Here is a 16,509-nt window from a genome sequence, read left to right as displayed (position 1 = left end):
ATAGGAAGAAGGTAGACATGCAGACATTACTCAAAAGAAAGTGGCTATATTACTATTGGACAAAACAGACTTCAGAAAAGGGATATACCAGAGCGAAAGAAGGAATTTATCCTATAATAAAAGGATTAATTCACCAAGATATGATAATTCTAAATGTGTATACATCTAAAAGCAGAGTCATAAAATACATGAACCGAAAAAAATGAAAGAACTACAAGAAGAAATAGAGAAACCTACAATTATAGTTGGAGGTATTTTTTTACATTTTAAAAGGTCAGGGTTATTAGGAAAAGAAAAGGAAAAGATGCTTGCACAGACACAAGTGGGCAGAAAGAACTACTGCTGCTGATTTGCAAAGGTAAAGTTTGTGAAAAGAAACACCTGCATAGTCACAGGTGGGCAGGAGAGCTGAATACAGCTGGAGATATTAACAGTCTTCTCTGTTCCTTTAGAACAAGTAGGCAGAAAAATCTGAGAACAGAGGACATTATCAAAAATTTTGACCAAACTGAAGCATATGGAATACTCTACCCAAAGAGCAGATTACAAGTACACAGGAACATTTACCAGGATGAACCATATTCTGGGTTATACAACATCTCAATATAGTTCAAAGGACTGAAATCAGACTAAAAATATTCTTGGAGCAAAAACTAAATTAAACTAGAAATTACTAACAGAATGATATCCATAAAATCTCCAAATATTTGGGACTTAAATGCAACACTTTTTATAAATAACCCAAAGGTCAAAGAAGAAATCACAAGGGAAATGAGAAAATATGCTGGACCTGAATGTTAATGAAAACTCAACAAATGCAATTTGTAAGATGCACAAAAAGTAGTACTTAGAGAAAAATCTTTAAGACTAAATATTTATATTACACAAAAAGAAATCAATGACGTAAGTTTCCATTTTAAGGTAGCAAAGAAGAGCAAATTAAACTCAACACATACAACAGGATGGAAATAGAGGTAAGAGCAGAAGAGAAGGGGCCTCCCTGGTGGCGTAGAGGTTAAATCTCAGGGCTATCACCACTGCAGCCTGAGTTTGATCCCTGGCCAGGGAGCTAACCTACATGGCACAGCAGACCTCTCCTGTCTCGCCCACTGCTCCCCTTAGCAGTGTATTTCAGTAGATTCACCTGTTCTGCTCCTCACTCTGTCTCTGGTGAATCTTCTCACCCCCCTCACATGTGGTCTACAACCCAGTTCTTCTACACACAAACACACACACGCGCACACACACACGCACACATCTTACAATAAAGGAATAATTCTTTTTTTATAAGATTTTATTTATTTATACAAGAACCGGGGAACAGACCAGACGTGCGGGAGGGTGAGAGGATTCACCAGAGACAGTGGGGAACAGAACAGGCAGAATGACTGAAATACACTGCTGAGGGGAGCAGCGGGCGAGACAGGAGCGGTGTGCCTCACCATGCGGGTTGCTCTGTGGCCGGTGGGGATTGAACAGGCACTGCAGATGCTGCGCACAGATTCACAGCGCTGCGCTCAACCGCCTGTGCCACCAGGGAGGCCCAAAGGAATAATTCTTTAAAAACAAATATATTGGGCCTCTCTGGTGGTGCAGCGAGTTGAGCACAACGCTATGAAGCTGTCCGCAGCCTCTGCAGTGCGGGTTCGAGTCCCAGCCGGCCAGGGAGATTTCCACATGGCATAGCAGACCTCTCCTGTCTTACCCGCTACTCCCCTCAGCAGTGTGTTTCAGTCGATCTGCCTGTTCTGTGCCCACTCAGTTTCTGGTGAATCCTCTCATCCCCCGTGCCTCTCGCCTGTACCCCAGCTCTTGTATAAATAAAATAAATCTTTTTTAAAAAAATAAAAACATGTATATCTAAAAAAATTTTTTTTAAAGAGTAGAGGAGAAAACAACAAGAGGAAAAAAATTCAATAAAACTGCAAACTGGTTCTTTGGGGGAAAAAAAAGTCAATAATCTTGATAAACATGTAGTTAGACTGACCAAGGGAAAAAAAGATACATATTATCAATATCAGAAATAAAAGAAAGGAAATCAGTAAAGATGCAGACATTAAAAGTAAATATTACAAACAATTCTATGCCCATAAAACTGACTACTTGAAACAATCTAAGACAAATTCCTTAAAAGACACAAACTTCCAAGAGTTACTCAAGGAGACATGGATAACTTAAGTAGTTGTATAAGTTAATTGCCAGGTAAAAACCTTCCAAGAAAGTAAACTGCAGGCCTAGCTGGCTTTACTGACAAGCGTCTTTAAATGCTGACATTTAAAGAGAAATAATACCACTTCTAAAGAATTCTTCCAGAAAACAGAATGAGAGAACATTCTCCAACTCATTTTTTAAGGTCACTATTACCACTTATTAGAATCAGAGAAAAATGAAACTGGACCACTATCTCACATGGTACACAAAAATTAATTCAAAATGGATTGAAGTTGGGAACAAGAGACCTGAAACTCTAAAATACATAAAAGAAAACAGAAACCAAAAGAAGCTCCTTGAGAAATGCAAATCAAAACTACAATGAGATACCATCTCAAACCAGTGAGAATGGCACATATTAAAAAAACTAGCAACAACAAATGTTGGCGAGGTTGTGAAGAAAAAGGAACTCTCCTGCACTGCTGGTGGGAGTGCAAACTGGTCCAACTGTAACAGGGTGGGGCAAGGAACCTGGAACCTCCCCCTTTCCTGGGGACCACCCTGTTACACAACCACTATGGAGAGCTGTGTGGAGATTTCTTGAACTATTAAACATAGAGCTTCCATATGATCCAGCAATTCCACACCTAGGTATTTACCCAAATGACACAGAAACAGTAATTCCAAAGGGCACCTTCACCCCTATGTTTATTTATAGCAGCACTATTTACAATAGCTAAGCTATAGAAACAACCCAAATGCCAAAAAATAGATGACTGGATCAAGAAGATGTGGTCCATATACACCATGGAATATTACTCAGCATTCAAAAAAGATAAACACATGCAGTTTGCAGCAACATGGATGGAGCTGGAAGGGATCATGCTCAGCGAAATAAGTCAGAAAGAAAAAGAAAAATACCGGATGGTCTCACTCATAGCAAGAATTTAAAAAACCTAAATAAGAGACCAGGAAAAAGACTAATCAATACAAAGTAAAAATCAAAATCAACAATCAACTATAAACCAGAGACACACCATTGGGGAGGGGGAGTGGCGGGGAAAGGAAAGACTAGAGACAAAAAAAGGGGGGAGGTGCAATTGTATGGGGAATATAACCAAAATGAAAATGCATACATTGTGCAAAGATGAAAAAAGATGTAAGAATTATATAAAATATTTAAATTAAAAAATGAAAAAAAAAAAAAAAAAAAAAAAAGAAGCTCCCTGAGATAAATACATTTGGAGTTTTGGCTCCAAAGGGAGTTAAGGGAAAAAAAAGCAACACAAACAATGAAACTGTTTCAAACTGAAAAATCTTCCACATGGGAGAAGAAACTACCACTAAAAAAGGTATCCTACTGAACAGGAGAAGATATCTGTAAATCATATGTCCAAAAATGGGTTAGTATCCAACAATATAAAGAGCTTTACAACTCAACAAGCCTCTTCTCAGTGAACACACCGAACAGTGGACAACAATAGTGCTGAGGGAGGGTCTGAGGGTCCTGGAGTGGGAAGTGGTAGCAGGGGTGGTGGCGGCTTTTGTGGAGGCTTTTTTTTTTTTTTTTTAATTTTTTTATAGAGGCATGTTTTATTTATTTATTTGTTTGTTTGTTTTGTTTATACATGCACTGGGTACAGTCAGAAGCGTCGGAGGGTGAGAGAATTCACCAGAGCCAGAGCGGGGTGCAGAGCAGGCAGAAGGACCGAAGTACACTGCTGAGGGGAGCAGCGGGCGGCAGGAGAGGTCTGCGCGCCATGTGGGACCCTCCTCCGGTGGCCGGGGAGCAGCCGGGGATCGAACCGGCCCCGCAGAGGCCGCGGGCAGCTTCGCAACCCAGCGCTCAACCGCTGCGCCACCGGGGAGGCCCTTGTGGAGGCTTTGACAGGGGTCTTAGTTGTGGTCAGGCCAGGCCCCCAGCATGGAGCTCTTGAATTAAGCTGTCACTAAGCTGGGCTGCCTGGTCAAGAGCATGAAGATCAAGTCTCTGGAGAGCTCTACTCTTTCCTTGTCTATCAAGGAATCTGCGATCACTTTTTTTTTTCTGGGCCAACCCAGGGTGAGGAGATTATATCTGTGCAAAACCAGGCCCAGGCTGGTTTGTGAAGCAGGCATTTATCATTATTGGTGATTATGACGGATATGCTGATCTGAATGTTAAGTGATCCAAAGAGGTTGCCACTGCCATCCAAGGGACTATCATTCTGGTCAAACTCTCCATCCTTCCCATGAGGTGAGGCAAGAATAAAATTGGCAGGCCCCATACCTTCCCTTGCTAGATGACAGGCCACTGGCTCTGTGCTGGTGTGCCTCTCATCCCTGTGCCCAGAGGGACTGGCAGTTTCGTCCTCTGTGTTCAAGAAGTTGCTGATGATAGCTAGTACTGATGACTAACTATGGGCTGCACCGCCACCTGGGCAACTTTGCCAACACCACTTTCAATGCCATCTCCAAGACCTACAGCTATCTTACCCCTGACCTCTGGAAAGACTGTGGTCACTAAATCTCCCTAACAGGAATTCACTGACCATCTTGTGAAGACCCAAACCAGAGTCTCAATGCAGAGGATCCAGGTTCCAGCTGTGACCACCACAAAATTTTTATACTAGAGAAGTAAAGTGGATTAAGCCTGTTAAAGAACCACTTCAACAACCAAAAAACAGCCCTATTGAAAAATGGGCAGAGGACCTAAATAGACATGTGTGCAAAGAAGAGATACAACTGGTTAACAGGAACATGAAAAGATGTACATCATCTCTTATCATAAGGGAAATGCAAGTCAAAACAACGATATATCACCTTACACATGTGAGAATGGCTATCATCCAAAAGCCAAGAAACAAAAAGTGCTGCCGCGGATGTAGAGAAAAAGAAAACCCAAAAGGAAATCCTCATAGACTGTTGATGGGATTGCAAACTGGTGTAGCCATCATGGAAAATAATATGGAGATTGCTCAAAAAATTAAGAATAGAAATTCCATACAATCCAGTCATCCATCTTTGGGGTATTTATCCCTAGCACATGAAAACACTAATTCCAAGAGATATAAGCACTCTCATGTTCATTGCAGCATTTTTCACAGCAGTCAAGAGTTGGAAACAATCTAAATGTCCATCAATGTATGAGTGGATAAACAGGATGTGGTATAATAGAATGCTACTCAGCTATAAAAAGGGATGAAATCGGGCCTCCCCGGTGGCGCAGCAGTTGAGCGCTGGGTTTTGAAGCTGCCCACGGCCTCTGCGGCGCCGGTTCAATCCCCGGCTGCTCCCCGGCCACCGGAGGAGGATCCCACATGGCACGCAGACCTCTCCTGCCACCCGCTGCTCCCCTCAGCAGTGTACTTCTGTCCTTCTGCCTGCTCTGCACCCTGCTCTGGCTCAGGTGAATTCTCTCACCCTCCTGCGCTTCTGACTGTACCCAGTGCTTGTATAAACAAACAAACAAACAAACAAACAAACAAACAAATAAATAAATAATACATGCCAATTTAAAAAAAAAAAAAGGATGAAATCCCGTCATTTGCAACAACATGGATGCTGAATGGTATTAGGCTAAATGAAATAAATCAATCAAAAGAAAGACACCATATAATTCCCACTTATATGTGGACAAGACAAAGGAAATAAACAAAACAAAATAAAAACAAACTCTTAGACTATAAGAACAAGACAGTGGTTACCAGAAGGGAAGGGGAGTGATGGGTAAATTGGGAAAAGGGGTGTATATGGTGAAGAACAGAAACTAGAATTTAAATGGTGAACATGTGTTGTATATGCAGACATTTATTTATAAAGCTGTACAATTGAAACCTATACAATGTTATAGACCAATGTTATTTCAATAAACTAAAAAAGAAAATTAAACTAAAAAATACATTATAAGAAAATAAAATTGCAGCCCTATATCCCTAATGATCATTAACAAATCAAATTCAGCAACACATACAAACGACCTCCCAGGAGTAGAAGAGAAATTTTTGGTATAATGCAACTCTTCTATATCTTGATTTTTTTGTGATAATTACACTGCTGTATGCATTGTTAAAACTCAAACTTTGGGGCCTCCCAGGTGGCGCTGCGGTTGAGCGCTGGGTTGCGAAGCTGCCTGCAGCCTCTGCAGCGCCGGTTCGATCCCCGGCTGCTCCCCGGCCACCAGAGGAGGATATCCCACATGGCGCACAGACCTCTCCTGCCGCCTGCTGCACCCCTCAGCAGTGTACTTCGGTCCTTCTGCCTGCTCAGCTCCCTGCTCTGGCTCTGGTGAATCCTCTCACACTCTCGCACTTCTGACTGTACCCAGTGCTTGTATAAATAAATAAATAAATCTTAAAAAAAAAAAAAAAACTCAAACTTTGAGTGAATTTTACTATATATATGTTAATCATACTCCAAAAAAATTGACTCTTAAAAAATGCTTTTTTCTGGGCCTCCCTGGTGTGCAAGGGGTTAAGCACCGCACAATGAAGCAATGCACAGCCTCTGCAGCACGAGTTCCATTCCCAGGGAGAAACCCACATGGCACAGCAGACCTCTCCTGTCTGCCCACTGCTCCCCTCAGCAGTGTATTTCAGTCAGTCTATCTGTTCTATTCTCCACTGTCTCTGGTGAGTCTTCTCTCCCCCTGCATCTCTGGCCTGTACCCCAGCTCTTATATGCATAAATAAATAAATCTTTTTAAGAAATGCTTTTTTCCATCATAAGTTTCATCATACTTTATGTAAAATGGAAAGCAGTAAAATATGCTACTACTAACCGTTGTATTTCATTTAGTGAAAATTTTCACTTTCCTATTTGATCTATCCTGGTAAACATTTTAGTTCTCTTGGCAGCTTTGAGAATTACCAAATATCTCTGTTACTATAGCTACTAAGGGTTTATTTATCTCATCTGGGTACATAGCCCCACTGGGCAGGTACATACGCTTCTATAAAATGTATCTCCCATTCCAGCTCTCTTTCCTTTCCTGATTGAAAGATATCTTTATTTCTCTATAATTGGGTGTTAAAAGCCTCAGGGGCAGTTTAACATCCTCAGAAAATTATACATTCTCAAAACAAGCATGGTAGTAAAGCAGGGTGGATGCAAAACCACCAGGGCACATAAAGCACATGTGGTCAATGGGAAGTCTGTGGGACAGTACTCATGGGAGGCTTCTGGTCCCTTTAAAAAAAGAAAAAGGGGCCTCCCCGGTGGCGCAGGGGGTTGAGCACAGTGCTATGAGGCTCTCTGTGGCCTCTGTGGTGCAGGTTCAATTCCCGGATGGCCAGGGGGATTCCCACATGGCATGGCAGACCTCTCCTGTCGAGCCTGCTTCCCTCAGCAGTGCATTTCGGTCATCTGCCTGTTCTGCTCCCTGCTCTGTCTCTGGTGTATCCTCTCACCCTCCCACACCTCTGGCCTGTACCCCAGCTCTTGTACAAAAAAATAAATAAAGAAATAAAAGAAAAAAAGAAAAAGACATGTCTTGATGTGACAACTGGAATTTACCATTCTGAGAGGAGCTGCCCTGACACCAAAACTGTATTATATTGAGTAAGAGAGAGCAGAGAAATAGAAAAAATACCTGGACCCTGGTAAACACCGTTGAGCAACTGGTCACATCATTTGGGAATTGATACTCTTTGGAATTCTTGGAAAGTGGAATGATTTTCCAATTGTTTAAGATAGTTTAATAAGTTGGAGTTTTCTGACACTTGCAATTGGAAAAAAGAACTAATCAAAAAACCATAATCCCACTGCTTAAGATGTCCTAACAAAATTAAACATAGTTCTCTTATAAGTTTTCCTCTCTGCTCTTAAAAGTCTATTAGAAAAGGTTTTTCTCTTCCTAAACAAGTATTCTTTTTTACAATTTGTTTCTACTCCTCTCCTAGGGTACTTGTTCCAAATCCCCTCCACTTTTCTCAAGATACAGGAGTCCCAAGCAGGAGATAAGAGTTTTCAGTCTCAACAGAAGGGATGAAGCAAACTATCAATAGTGACAGAAAACAGATCAGTGGTTGCCAAGGGATGGAGGGGATAAGGGATAGAGGTGGTAAGGGGAACACAAGAGGAGGATTCTAAAGGGATACAAAGAAATTTTGGAGAGGTGACAGATATGTTCTTTACCTTGATTACAGTGATAGCTTCATATACATATATACACATGACAGGTACATTCTTTACCTTAATCACTGTAATAGCTTCATATCCATATATATACATATGTCAAAACTTATTAAAATATGTATACATTAAATGCATGTAATTATTACATATCAATTATATCTCAAAAAGGCTTAATAAAGCTAAGGTTTTATAATAGCTAATTTTACTGAGTGGCTTTCTGTTCCTGTGCAGTGTAAAGGAATCTTTCCTGACCTTTCAAACTCCAGGTAGGAGTGACTAGATACTTTACCCAAATTTACAAAGATACATGACCTCTTTCAGAAACTAAGTCAACTCATAAGGCTGAAAAATTAAATTTCAAGGAGCCAATGGCCAAAAAGTTTTAGAAAAAGATTTTTATCTAATATCCACTTCCTCTCATAAGTTATGCTAAAAATACATAGGTACATTAAAACTCCTTAAAATCTTGTACCTTCTCAAATCACACAATGTTCCTCTGGGATCCAAGCTTTTCTATTTGCCGCTGTCAATTTCCGCCCACTCTTTCACTCCCTTCTCAACAGCAGTCACTAAATCCACAAGCCTCCCTTCTCAAGCATCAAGGGCTAAAAGTTGCTAGCCCTTTCCACCAAATTTTCCACTAATATTAATTCTAAGTTCCTAAGGCAAAGACATCCACATATACCTTCCTTCTGCCTGAAAAGAGGAGAGTACTATGTTTTGTTGCCAAGCAAGGGCACCAAGTAACTAGAGGAATTCTTTCATAGTCTTTTTCTCCCACATGCCAAAAATCAGACAGACGATGAGGAAAGAGTAAATAGAAAAAACTGCTTACCCATGGAGTAGAGGTTGTCAAAGCTCTGGTGCATGCGAATAATCTCATAGTAGAGTTCATCATAGCTGCTGGGGGTGGGCAGGAATGTGTCACCATATGTGATAAACATATTAAATAGGTTCACAATCTAAAAAAGAAACAAAAGTCCATATATAGGCATCATGCTATAAAAACCGGAAGGGTATTCTCAGTGGTATGCTGTAGCCATTTCTCACTGGCTTGTGTGAGATGATTGTTAAATTTTCAGGAATTTGGTGGACGGGCCGTTAAATACAGCCATTAGTAAAACTTAACTTACATAAACTTACAACTAAATGAATTATATTAAAATGAACTCAAAACTTATCACTTCCTAATTATTTTCTTTTACTATTATCCATGTATTTGAGATTAATTTATACTTTATATCTCTGTGGTAGGAATATCATAAAATGGATTGTTACTGCATATCTTTTCCAAACTCTACCCTCAATGATATTATGCTGATTATCTTGACCTTGGTCATTATGGCTTCAGTTCTACTATGGAAATCAGTAAATACTAGGGCTTTCCCCCACTAAATGTTAAGCATTTATAAACAAACACTTCCTGAAGAAGACAGTCAAGAGCACAATGCCTTTCTTCTAACCCAAATAACCAGTAAGATGAGGAAGCACCTGAAATGTTCCCCAGTAGCCAAGTACAACTATGAAGGATTCACGAGTCTGACTGGGATACCTCTAGAGGTTTTGCTACTTAGCTACATAAGAGACTGTAGTAATACAGTACAGTCTCCCAACTGGGAACACAGTTCACTATTTATACACAGAGATCTAATCTATATCTGCCCCTGCCAGATAGTATGCTCTCAGGAAAGAGAAAGTCCCAGATTTGCTAAGACACAGATAAAAATGAGGAGGATCCAAAAAGACTAACCTAACCCAAGAACAAAGTAAAGCTGATTCTCCCTGTGACTTAGTTACCAGACCACCAATTCCTATTTCAAACTGACCTAGCTCTGTCTTAAGGGATGATTTCAGAAAAAGAAACATTTTGTTACTCACCATAAGGGCTAATGTAAAAATGTTGTGTTTGGCCAAAAGCACAGTCTCATTTGACATGAGGAACTTCAGCAAATTTATCAAGGCTTAAAAAAAAAAAAGACAATAAGCTATTTAGCTATTTAAAGCATAATCAATAAAGTTAAATGAAAGCAGACTAGCTCCCCAGAAATCCAAATAAGAGTGGAAAGAGTAAGTCACAGCTACCAAGATTTTAAAAATCAGGTAAGGCAGGATACATGTGAAATGACCTACCCAAGTACATGTCTACTTATCTACCCAAAGAAGGTTTTGTTTTTTCTTTATATCTGCTTCTTTTTGCTACTTCTTAAATAGCAACTAAGAGCAATTTAGAATAGCAAAGTTATGGAGACAACCTAAGTTGTCAAGTGGATAAAGATGTGGTATATAAACACAATGGAATATTACACTCAGCTATAAAAAAAAAAAGAGGGGGGCTACCCTGGTGGTGCAAGGGGTTAAGACGCAACCTATGAAGCTATTCGCAGCCACTGCACAAGTTAGTTTTCCCGCCCTGCCAGGGAGGTGATCCACATGGCGCAGCAGACCTCTCCTGACTTGCCCGCTGCTCCCCTCAGCAGTGTATTTCAGTCAATCTGCCTGTTCTGTTCCCTACTCTGTATCTGGTGGACCCTCTCACCCCCACCCTCTGGCCTGTACCCCAGTTCTTGTGTGCATAAATGAATAGATCTTTAAAAAAAAAAAAAAAAAAAAGGAGGGGCCTCCCTGGTGGCACAAGATGTTAAATCTCAGCACTGTGTGGGCTGTGAAGCTGCCCGCAGCCTCTGCAGCGCCGGTTCGATCCCTGGCTGCTCCCCGGCCACCGGAGGAGGGTCCCACATGGCGCACAGACCTCTCCTGCCGCCCGCTGCTCCCCTAAGCAGTGTACTTCGGTCCTTCTGACCGCTCTGCTCCCCGCTCTGGCTCTGGTGAATTCTCTTACCCTCCCACGCTTCTGACTGCCCAGTGCTTGTATAAATAAATAAATAAATAAATCTTAAAAAAAAAATCTCTGCACTGTTAAGCAATCCCCAGCCACTGCAGCATGAATTTGATCCCTGGCCAGGGAGGTGACCCACATGGTGCAGCAGACCTCTCCTATCTCACCCACTGCTCCCCTTAGCAGTGTATTTCAGTTAATCTGCCTGTTCTGCTCCCTATTCTATCTCTGGCGAATCCTCTCACCCCACCCACCTCTGGCCTACACCCCAGCTCTTGTATGCATAAATAAATAAATCTTAAAAAAGAAAAGAGGGCCTCCCCTGGTGGTGCAGTGGTTGAGTGCTGGTCTGTGAGGCTGTTCGCAGCCTCTGCAGCGCCGGTTCGTTCCCTGGCCACCGGCGAGGGTCCCACAAAAATAAAAAGAAAGAAAGAAAAGATGAAATCTTTCCATTTGTGACAACATGCATGGATTATGCTAAGCAAAAGTAAGTCAAAAGGAAAAACACAAATACTAGATGATTTCATTCATATGTGGAATAGAAACAAAACAAAGAAGCAGATAAAATCAATGCAAAGCAAACCCTAAACTCTGACTGTATATTCAAAGCTACCAGAGGAAGCTGGTAGCTACCAGGGAAGGGGGTGCAACTGACCCTCGTAGAGGAACGGGGGTCCCCACGGCAGGTATGATGTGGTAACATGCACGTGAACAGCTGTGAACCTAGACCTCTGAGTCATGTACATTGTTATAAGCCAACAACAACAACAAAAAAAAGAACAAAACAAAGCAAGTAAGCACAAAAATTTATAAAATGAACACCTTAACGTTCTAAATTTACTCCCAGATGATTTCCCCATCATATTTGCTTAATTTACAGGTAAAAATGAGGGCCCCTCTCACCCTAAGCTGCAAGCACTGCATGTCACCAAGTTTTAGATATTTGTTTCAATCATTGTTAAGAGGGATATAATTCAATTTAACTGGTCCCAGATGTGCCAGCTACACAGTAGAACCTATAGTTGCTTCAGCTCTAGATGGAAAAAGAGCTCAATGAAGAGGGAAAAAAAGGCCCTTGCTGCCCTCACTATTCAAATAAAAATGCAGCTTGCTCTTTTCTCTCACAACCATGACAACATTTACCAAAAAGATCCCCTTTCTGTCTGGCAATCCTTACTGAGGCATTCCTAGTTTAACCATGCAAGTCCCGGGTTTACAATGCAGCTTTAAGGATATTTTTACAAATAAATATTAAACATAAAAAAAGTTATCAATTGTATTTTACTCTATCACCCAGAATCACTAAATGAATCCTGCTCCTGTGCATATTTTAACTACTGCCCCTGTATCTAGCTTCCCTACTCAATGTGAATCTATAAAGAATCAGTGGTCCTTCTATCTTCTTCCACTTCCACAGACATAAAAGGCTTGACCTCTCCTTTTTAAAGACCAAATCTGCTTCTTTGCCATCAGAGAAGTCTGTTCTCCCATGCTGGCTGAGCTTTGTGTGAAGTTTACCCCTCTTACAGGAGAGATGTGACCTTTGATTTGAAACAGCAGGGAATGACACTCTCCAGACACTTGCTACCTACCACACAACACCCCTCACTCTCAATCCTCTGAAGCACAGGTATAGTAAAGAAACAGCAGGCAAGAAAAAGTACAAGAGTCTGTCTATACTCTGTTTCTACAGCATAAATATTCCCTTCAAATAGCAAAAAAAAAAAAAAAAAAGAAAAAATCTGGCTAGGGATGAAGAAGATAAGGCATCCTCATTTACAAACTCTGCATCCCTGCCCCAATGACCTAAGTTCACTGAGGTTTCATAATGGAAAGGCAAATCAGAGGCAGCTGGTCCTTCAATGTTGTCTGTTAACTGTTGAACTGGACAAAATAGATAGGTAGGTAGGTAGGTAGGTAGATAGATAATAGATAGATAGATAGATAGATAGATAGATAGATAGATAGATAGATATAAAAAGGCTTCATGGGAGCCCATACAAGATCACACAACCAATTTATAGCCTACCAGGGGCACAGAGAAAGAAAAGGACTTGCTAAAATCCATATAAAAATAATTAACCCCAGCCAAAACATGCTCCTTAATGAAGATCATCTTGAGTTATTTAAGGGCTGCCCACTTCAGTCCCTAACCCCAGAGTTTAGACAAGCCTGGTAGTGGATAAATTACCTGACAATCAGACTCTACAAACTCACAGAAGACAAGGGGAGAGGATGGGTAACACAAGTGGCACTCTACAAAACATAATGGCTGAAGAGAGACAAAGTAGCTTTCGCAGACATCCAATCAACTAGGGCTTTTGTCCCCAGAACCCACAGCACAAAGATGCAGCTTCAGCAATGGATATGTGGTAATTAAGGGGCAGGAAACCTGATGAAAAGAAAGTGGGAGCAATGATTTATTGCCTCTTTGCTAGACTACAGCTAGTCTTGATCTCTGGGATTCAGAGTCAAGGATGACAAAGTGATAAATATGAGGGGAGGAAGAAAGCAAAGAGGCCAAGAGGTGACCTGTGTCCCAACTGCAACCAACATTGACAGAGTCAAATGGTATTGAGGAGAGCCCAGCACTACAATACTCTGTGACTCAGTACAGAGAGACCTGCATTCTTCCCCTGATAATTCAGGTCAGACCCAACACCATCCCCCCCCCAAAAAAAAAAAAATCAAGATTTTCTTACCTGGGAATTAATAGGCAGTTAAAACAAAGTAACCTTAAAATTAGCTCCCACAAGTCTCAGGTAATCAGGCACCACAATCCCCTTCAAAATGTAATGCCCCAAGTATCCCATGGATAGTGCTTTTCTCTTCACTTCCCTGATGCTGCACCCATCCTATCAGCTGTTCAGTGTCTTACACACCACTGCAAACATAGTCTATTCTATACTCCAACCTGATGTGATGAGAGATCTAAACCTGGGAGACTTCAACATTGCTGATGATAGATTTGTGGGACTTTAGAGATCATTTAATCCCTCATTTTTGGATAAGAAAGCCTCCCCCTGTAAGTGACTAAGCTGGGACCTGAAAGAAAAGAAAGTGGGAAACTCTTATTTAGTGTTCTTTCTACTATGCCATTCAGATATGATTAAACAAAGGTGCCAGGGGCCTGCCCGGTGGCGCAGCGATTGAACGTTGGGTTGCAAAGCTGCCTGCAACCTCTGCAGCGCCGGTTCGATCCCCGGCTGCTCCCCGGCCACCAGAGGAGGGTCCCACATGGCCGCAGACTTCTCCTGCCGCCCGCTGCTCCCCTCAGCAGTGTACTTCGGTCCTTCTGCCTGCTCTGCACCCCGCTCTGTCTCTGGTGAATTCTCTCACCATCCCGCTCTTCTGACTGTACCCAGTGCATGTATAAATAAATAAATAAATCTTAAAAAAAAAAAAAAATATTTTAAAAAAATAAACAAAGGTGCCAGATGGAGTTAAATGTTAAAGGGAGGAAAGCTGACATAGAAATGGTGTGCTGAGACTTGTGACTGTTGTTACCAACAATTCTCTCTACTCTGATTTATAATTTTCGCTTCCTCCTGGCAGCTCAGGTTATTTTCATGTATTTGGCCCCTTTGTTCTTTCAGTCCTCAGTTACTATAACAGATACTTACTTCCATATTATTACCTTTCCACTACTCTTACAACACGAAAACTCCCAGTAGCTTATTCCAGCACAAACCACCTCAGCAGGTCCTCATACCTGCTCTCATCTCCTCTTTAGCTCTCACACTGCACACATCTGCTTCTGCATGCTCTTACTATCTCAAAAAATAAAAAATCACATAGGTATTCAGATATTCAAACTAAAACTGTTCCTAGTGTATTAACATAGATCTGAAGAGGTGCGAACCTATATCCCAAAATCACATACAGTGTTGTAAACCAGTGTTAACTCTACAAAACATAGGAAAAATTTTTTTAATATGCTGTCCCTCCTTTTCCCATGAGGGTTGCCTCCTACAGAACTACATAGTGAACATGGAATGTGATTGGATCTGGATCTGAAAGAGAGACAAGATCCACCTTTCTTTATGCAAAAATCAGGACCAAAACAAAGAAACAATCAACAGGCTTATTCATAAGCTATATGGTATAGTGATATGCACAGAGTTTAGACAGCAGGCCAAAGAAGAGAATAGCCTCCTGTCAGGGGCAGGTTCAAGGACAACAGAGGACAGTTACTCAGGATCTCAGTGCCAACACACAAGTAGCACAGAGCTCATGCTGGCTGGCTCTTGGTTCACCCCCTCCACACCTACACATTTTTAGCAAATTGCCCTTGAACCACTTGTCCATTTGGTGCCATCTGGGCACATGACCAGCCAAACTGTTCCAAGGACAGTCACAGAAGTAGCAGTACATAGAGGGAAGAGTTAAGATAACTAAAAGATAAGTGCTGGTTGTATAAACATAGTATTGTTAATTAGTCATATGTCTATAAGAGTTTGGTATCTAGTACAATACATGTTGCAGTCATTGTAAAGATAAGAGAGACAGGGTGCACTTTTTCTGTCATTTTTTTGGTCATTTCAATTTAACCATTTGTTTACCATGTTTCCAATTTTTAAATAAAGGTTTAAAAGAAGAGGAGAGGAGGGACTAATATAAGCTCTTTCTCACCAAAGTTTGAGCCTTTTTCTAAAGAATTTCCAAAGGGTCTTTGTTATAGAAACTCAAGACTGTGTAAACAGTTTTGCAAACTGTGTGAGCAATGGCTGCTCATCCTCACAGTCACAAAACAGAATGGCCAAGCTTCCTCTAGAGTATCTTTTCAGATAAGGTCATATGTGGTGGTTTAGACCTTTCTGGTCCTAAAAGACAATTCTCATTGGTGTAGGCTGCCCCAAAACAACACCACCAGAAAGACATATCATCTACAGGAATCTAACATATCTTCCTGCTGAGTAACAACTACAATTAATAATTGTGCCAGAAGCTCACACAGTATCTCAGATCTTCCTCTTTTCTACTGGCTTCTTCCTGAAATCTTAAAAAGAGACACTTAGCTACAGAAATCACCTCCCCCAAACTGCATTCATCTCTTTTCAAAGGAAGAAACACAATGGTTATAAAAGACAAGGGAGGTAACATTAGGCACGAGGTAGATTCTAGGCATTATGCAAAGCACTTAAAGGATATTGTTCTCGCTGAGTTCTCTCACCTATCAAGTGAAACAGATATTTTCTATTAGATATTTACAGATGACAAAACTCAAATTCAGAAAGATCAAGTAAGTCACAAGAAGCCACACAGCTAGTTGGAGCTAAAGTGCATTTAGAGCAACATAATGAGCAGTCCCTGAACTCCCTATGCTGAGGTCTGTGAAACTGTATACTGCTTCCTCCTAAATTTCAATTTAAAAAACATTGGGTGTGGGGAGCTAGCTATGTAGGGCC

The 16,509-nt window shown here is 41.1% G+C and overlaps 1 protein-coding gene across 3 annotated transcripts in view; it reads right to left on the bottom strand.

The window, feature by feature from the left end:
• The window catches only part of ARMH3 (armadillo like helical domain containing 3), a 196,237-nt gene that overhangs the window by 92,185 nt on the left and 87,543 nt on the right, over positions 1–16,509 (bottom strand). For all 3 annotated transcript variants that reach the window (XM_037497405.2, XM_037497406.2, XM_054690559.1), the window contains 2 exons: positions 10,144–10,226; positions 9,101–9,227 (listed from right to left, as the gene is read on the bottom strand). In XM_037497405.2, coding sequence (XP_037353302.1) covers positions 9,101–9,227; positions 10,144–10,226 — 210 coding nt within the window. The remainder of the gene's footprint in view (positions 1–9,100; positions 9,228–10,143; positions 10,227–16,509) is intronic.

Source organism: Talpa occidentalis, unplaced genomic scaffold, assembly GCF_014898055.3.
Source record: "Talpa occidentalis isolate TD23 unplaced genomic scaffold, MPIMG_talOcc4v2.1 talOcc4.8, whole genome shotgun sequence".
In the NCBI taxonomy this organism is placed as follows: Eukaryota; Metazoa; Chordata; class Mammalia; order Eulipotyphla; family Talpidae; genus Talpa; species Talpa occidentalis.
Note: the sequence above shows the minus strand (reverse complement) of the source record. Positions and strands in the feature narration are given on the sequence as shown.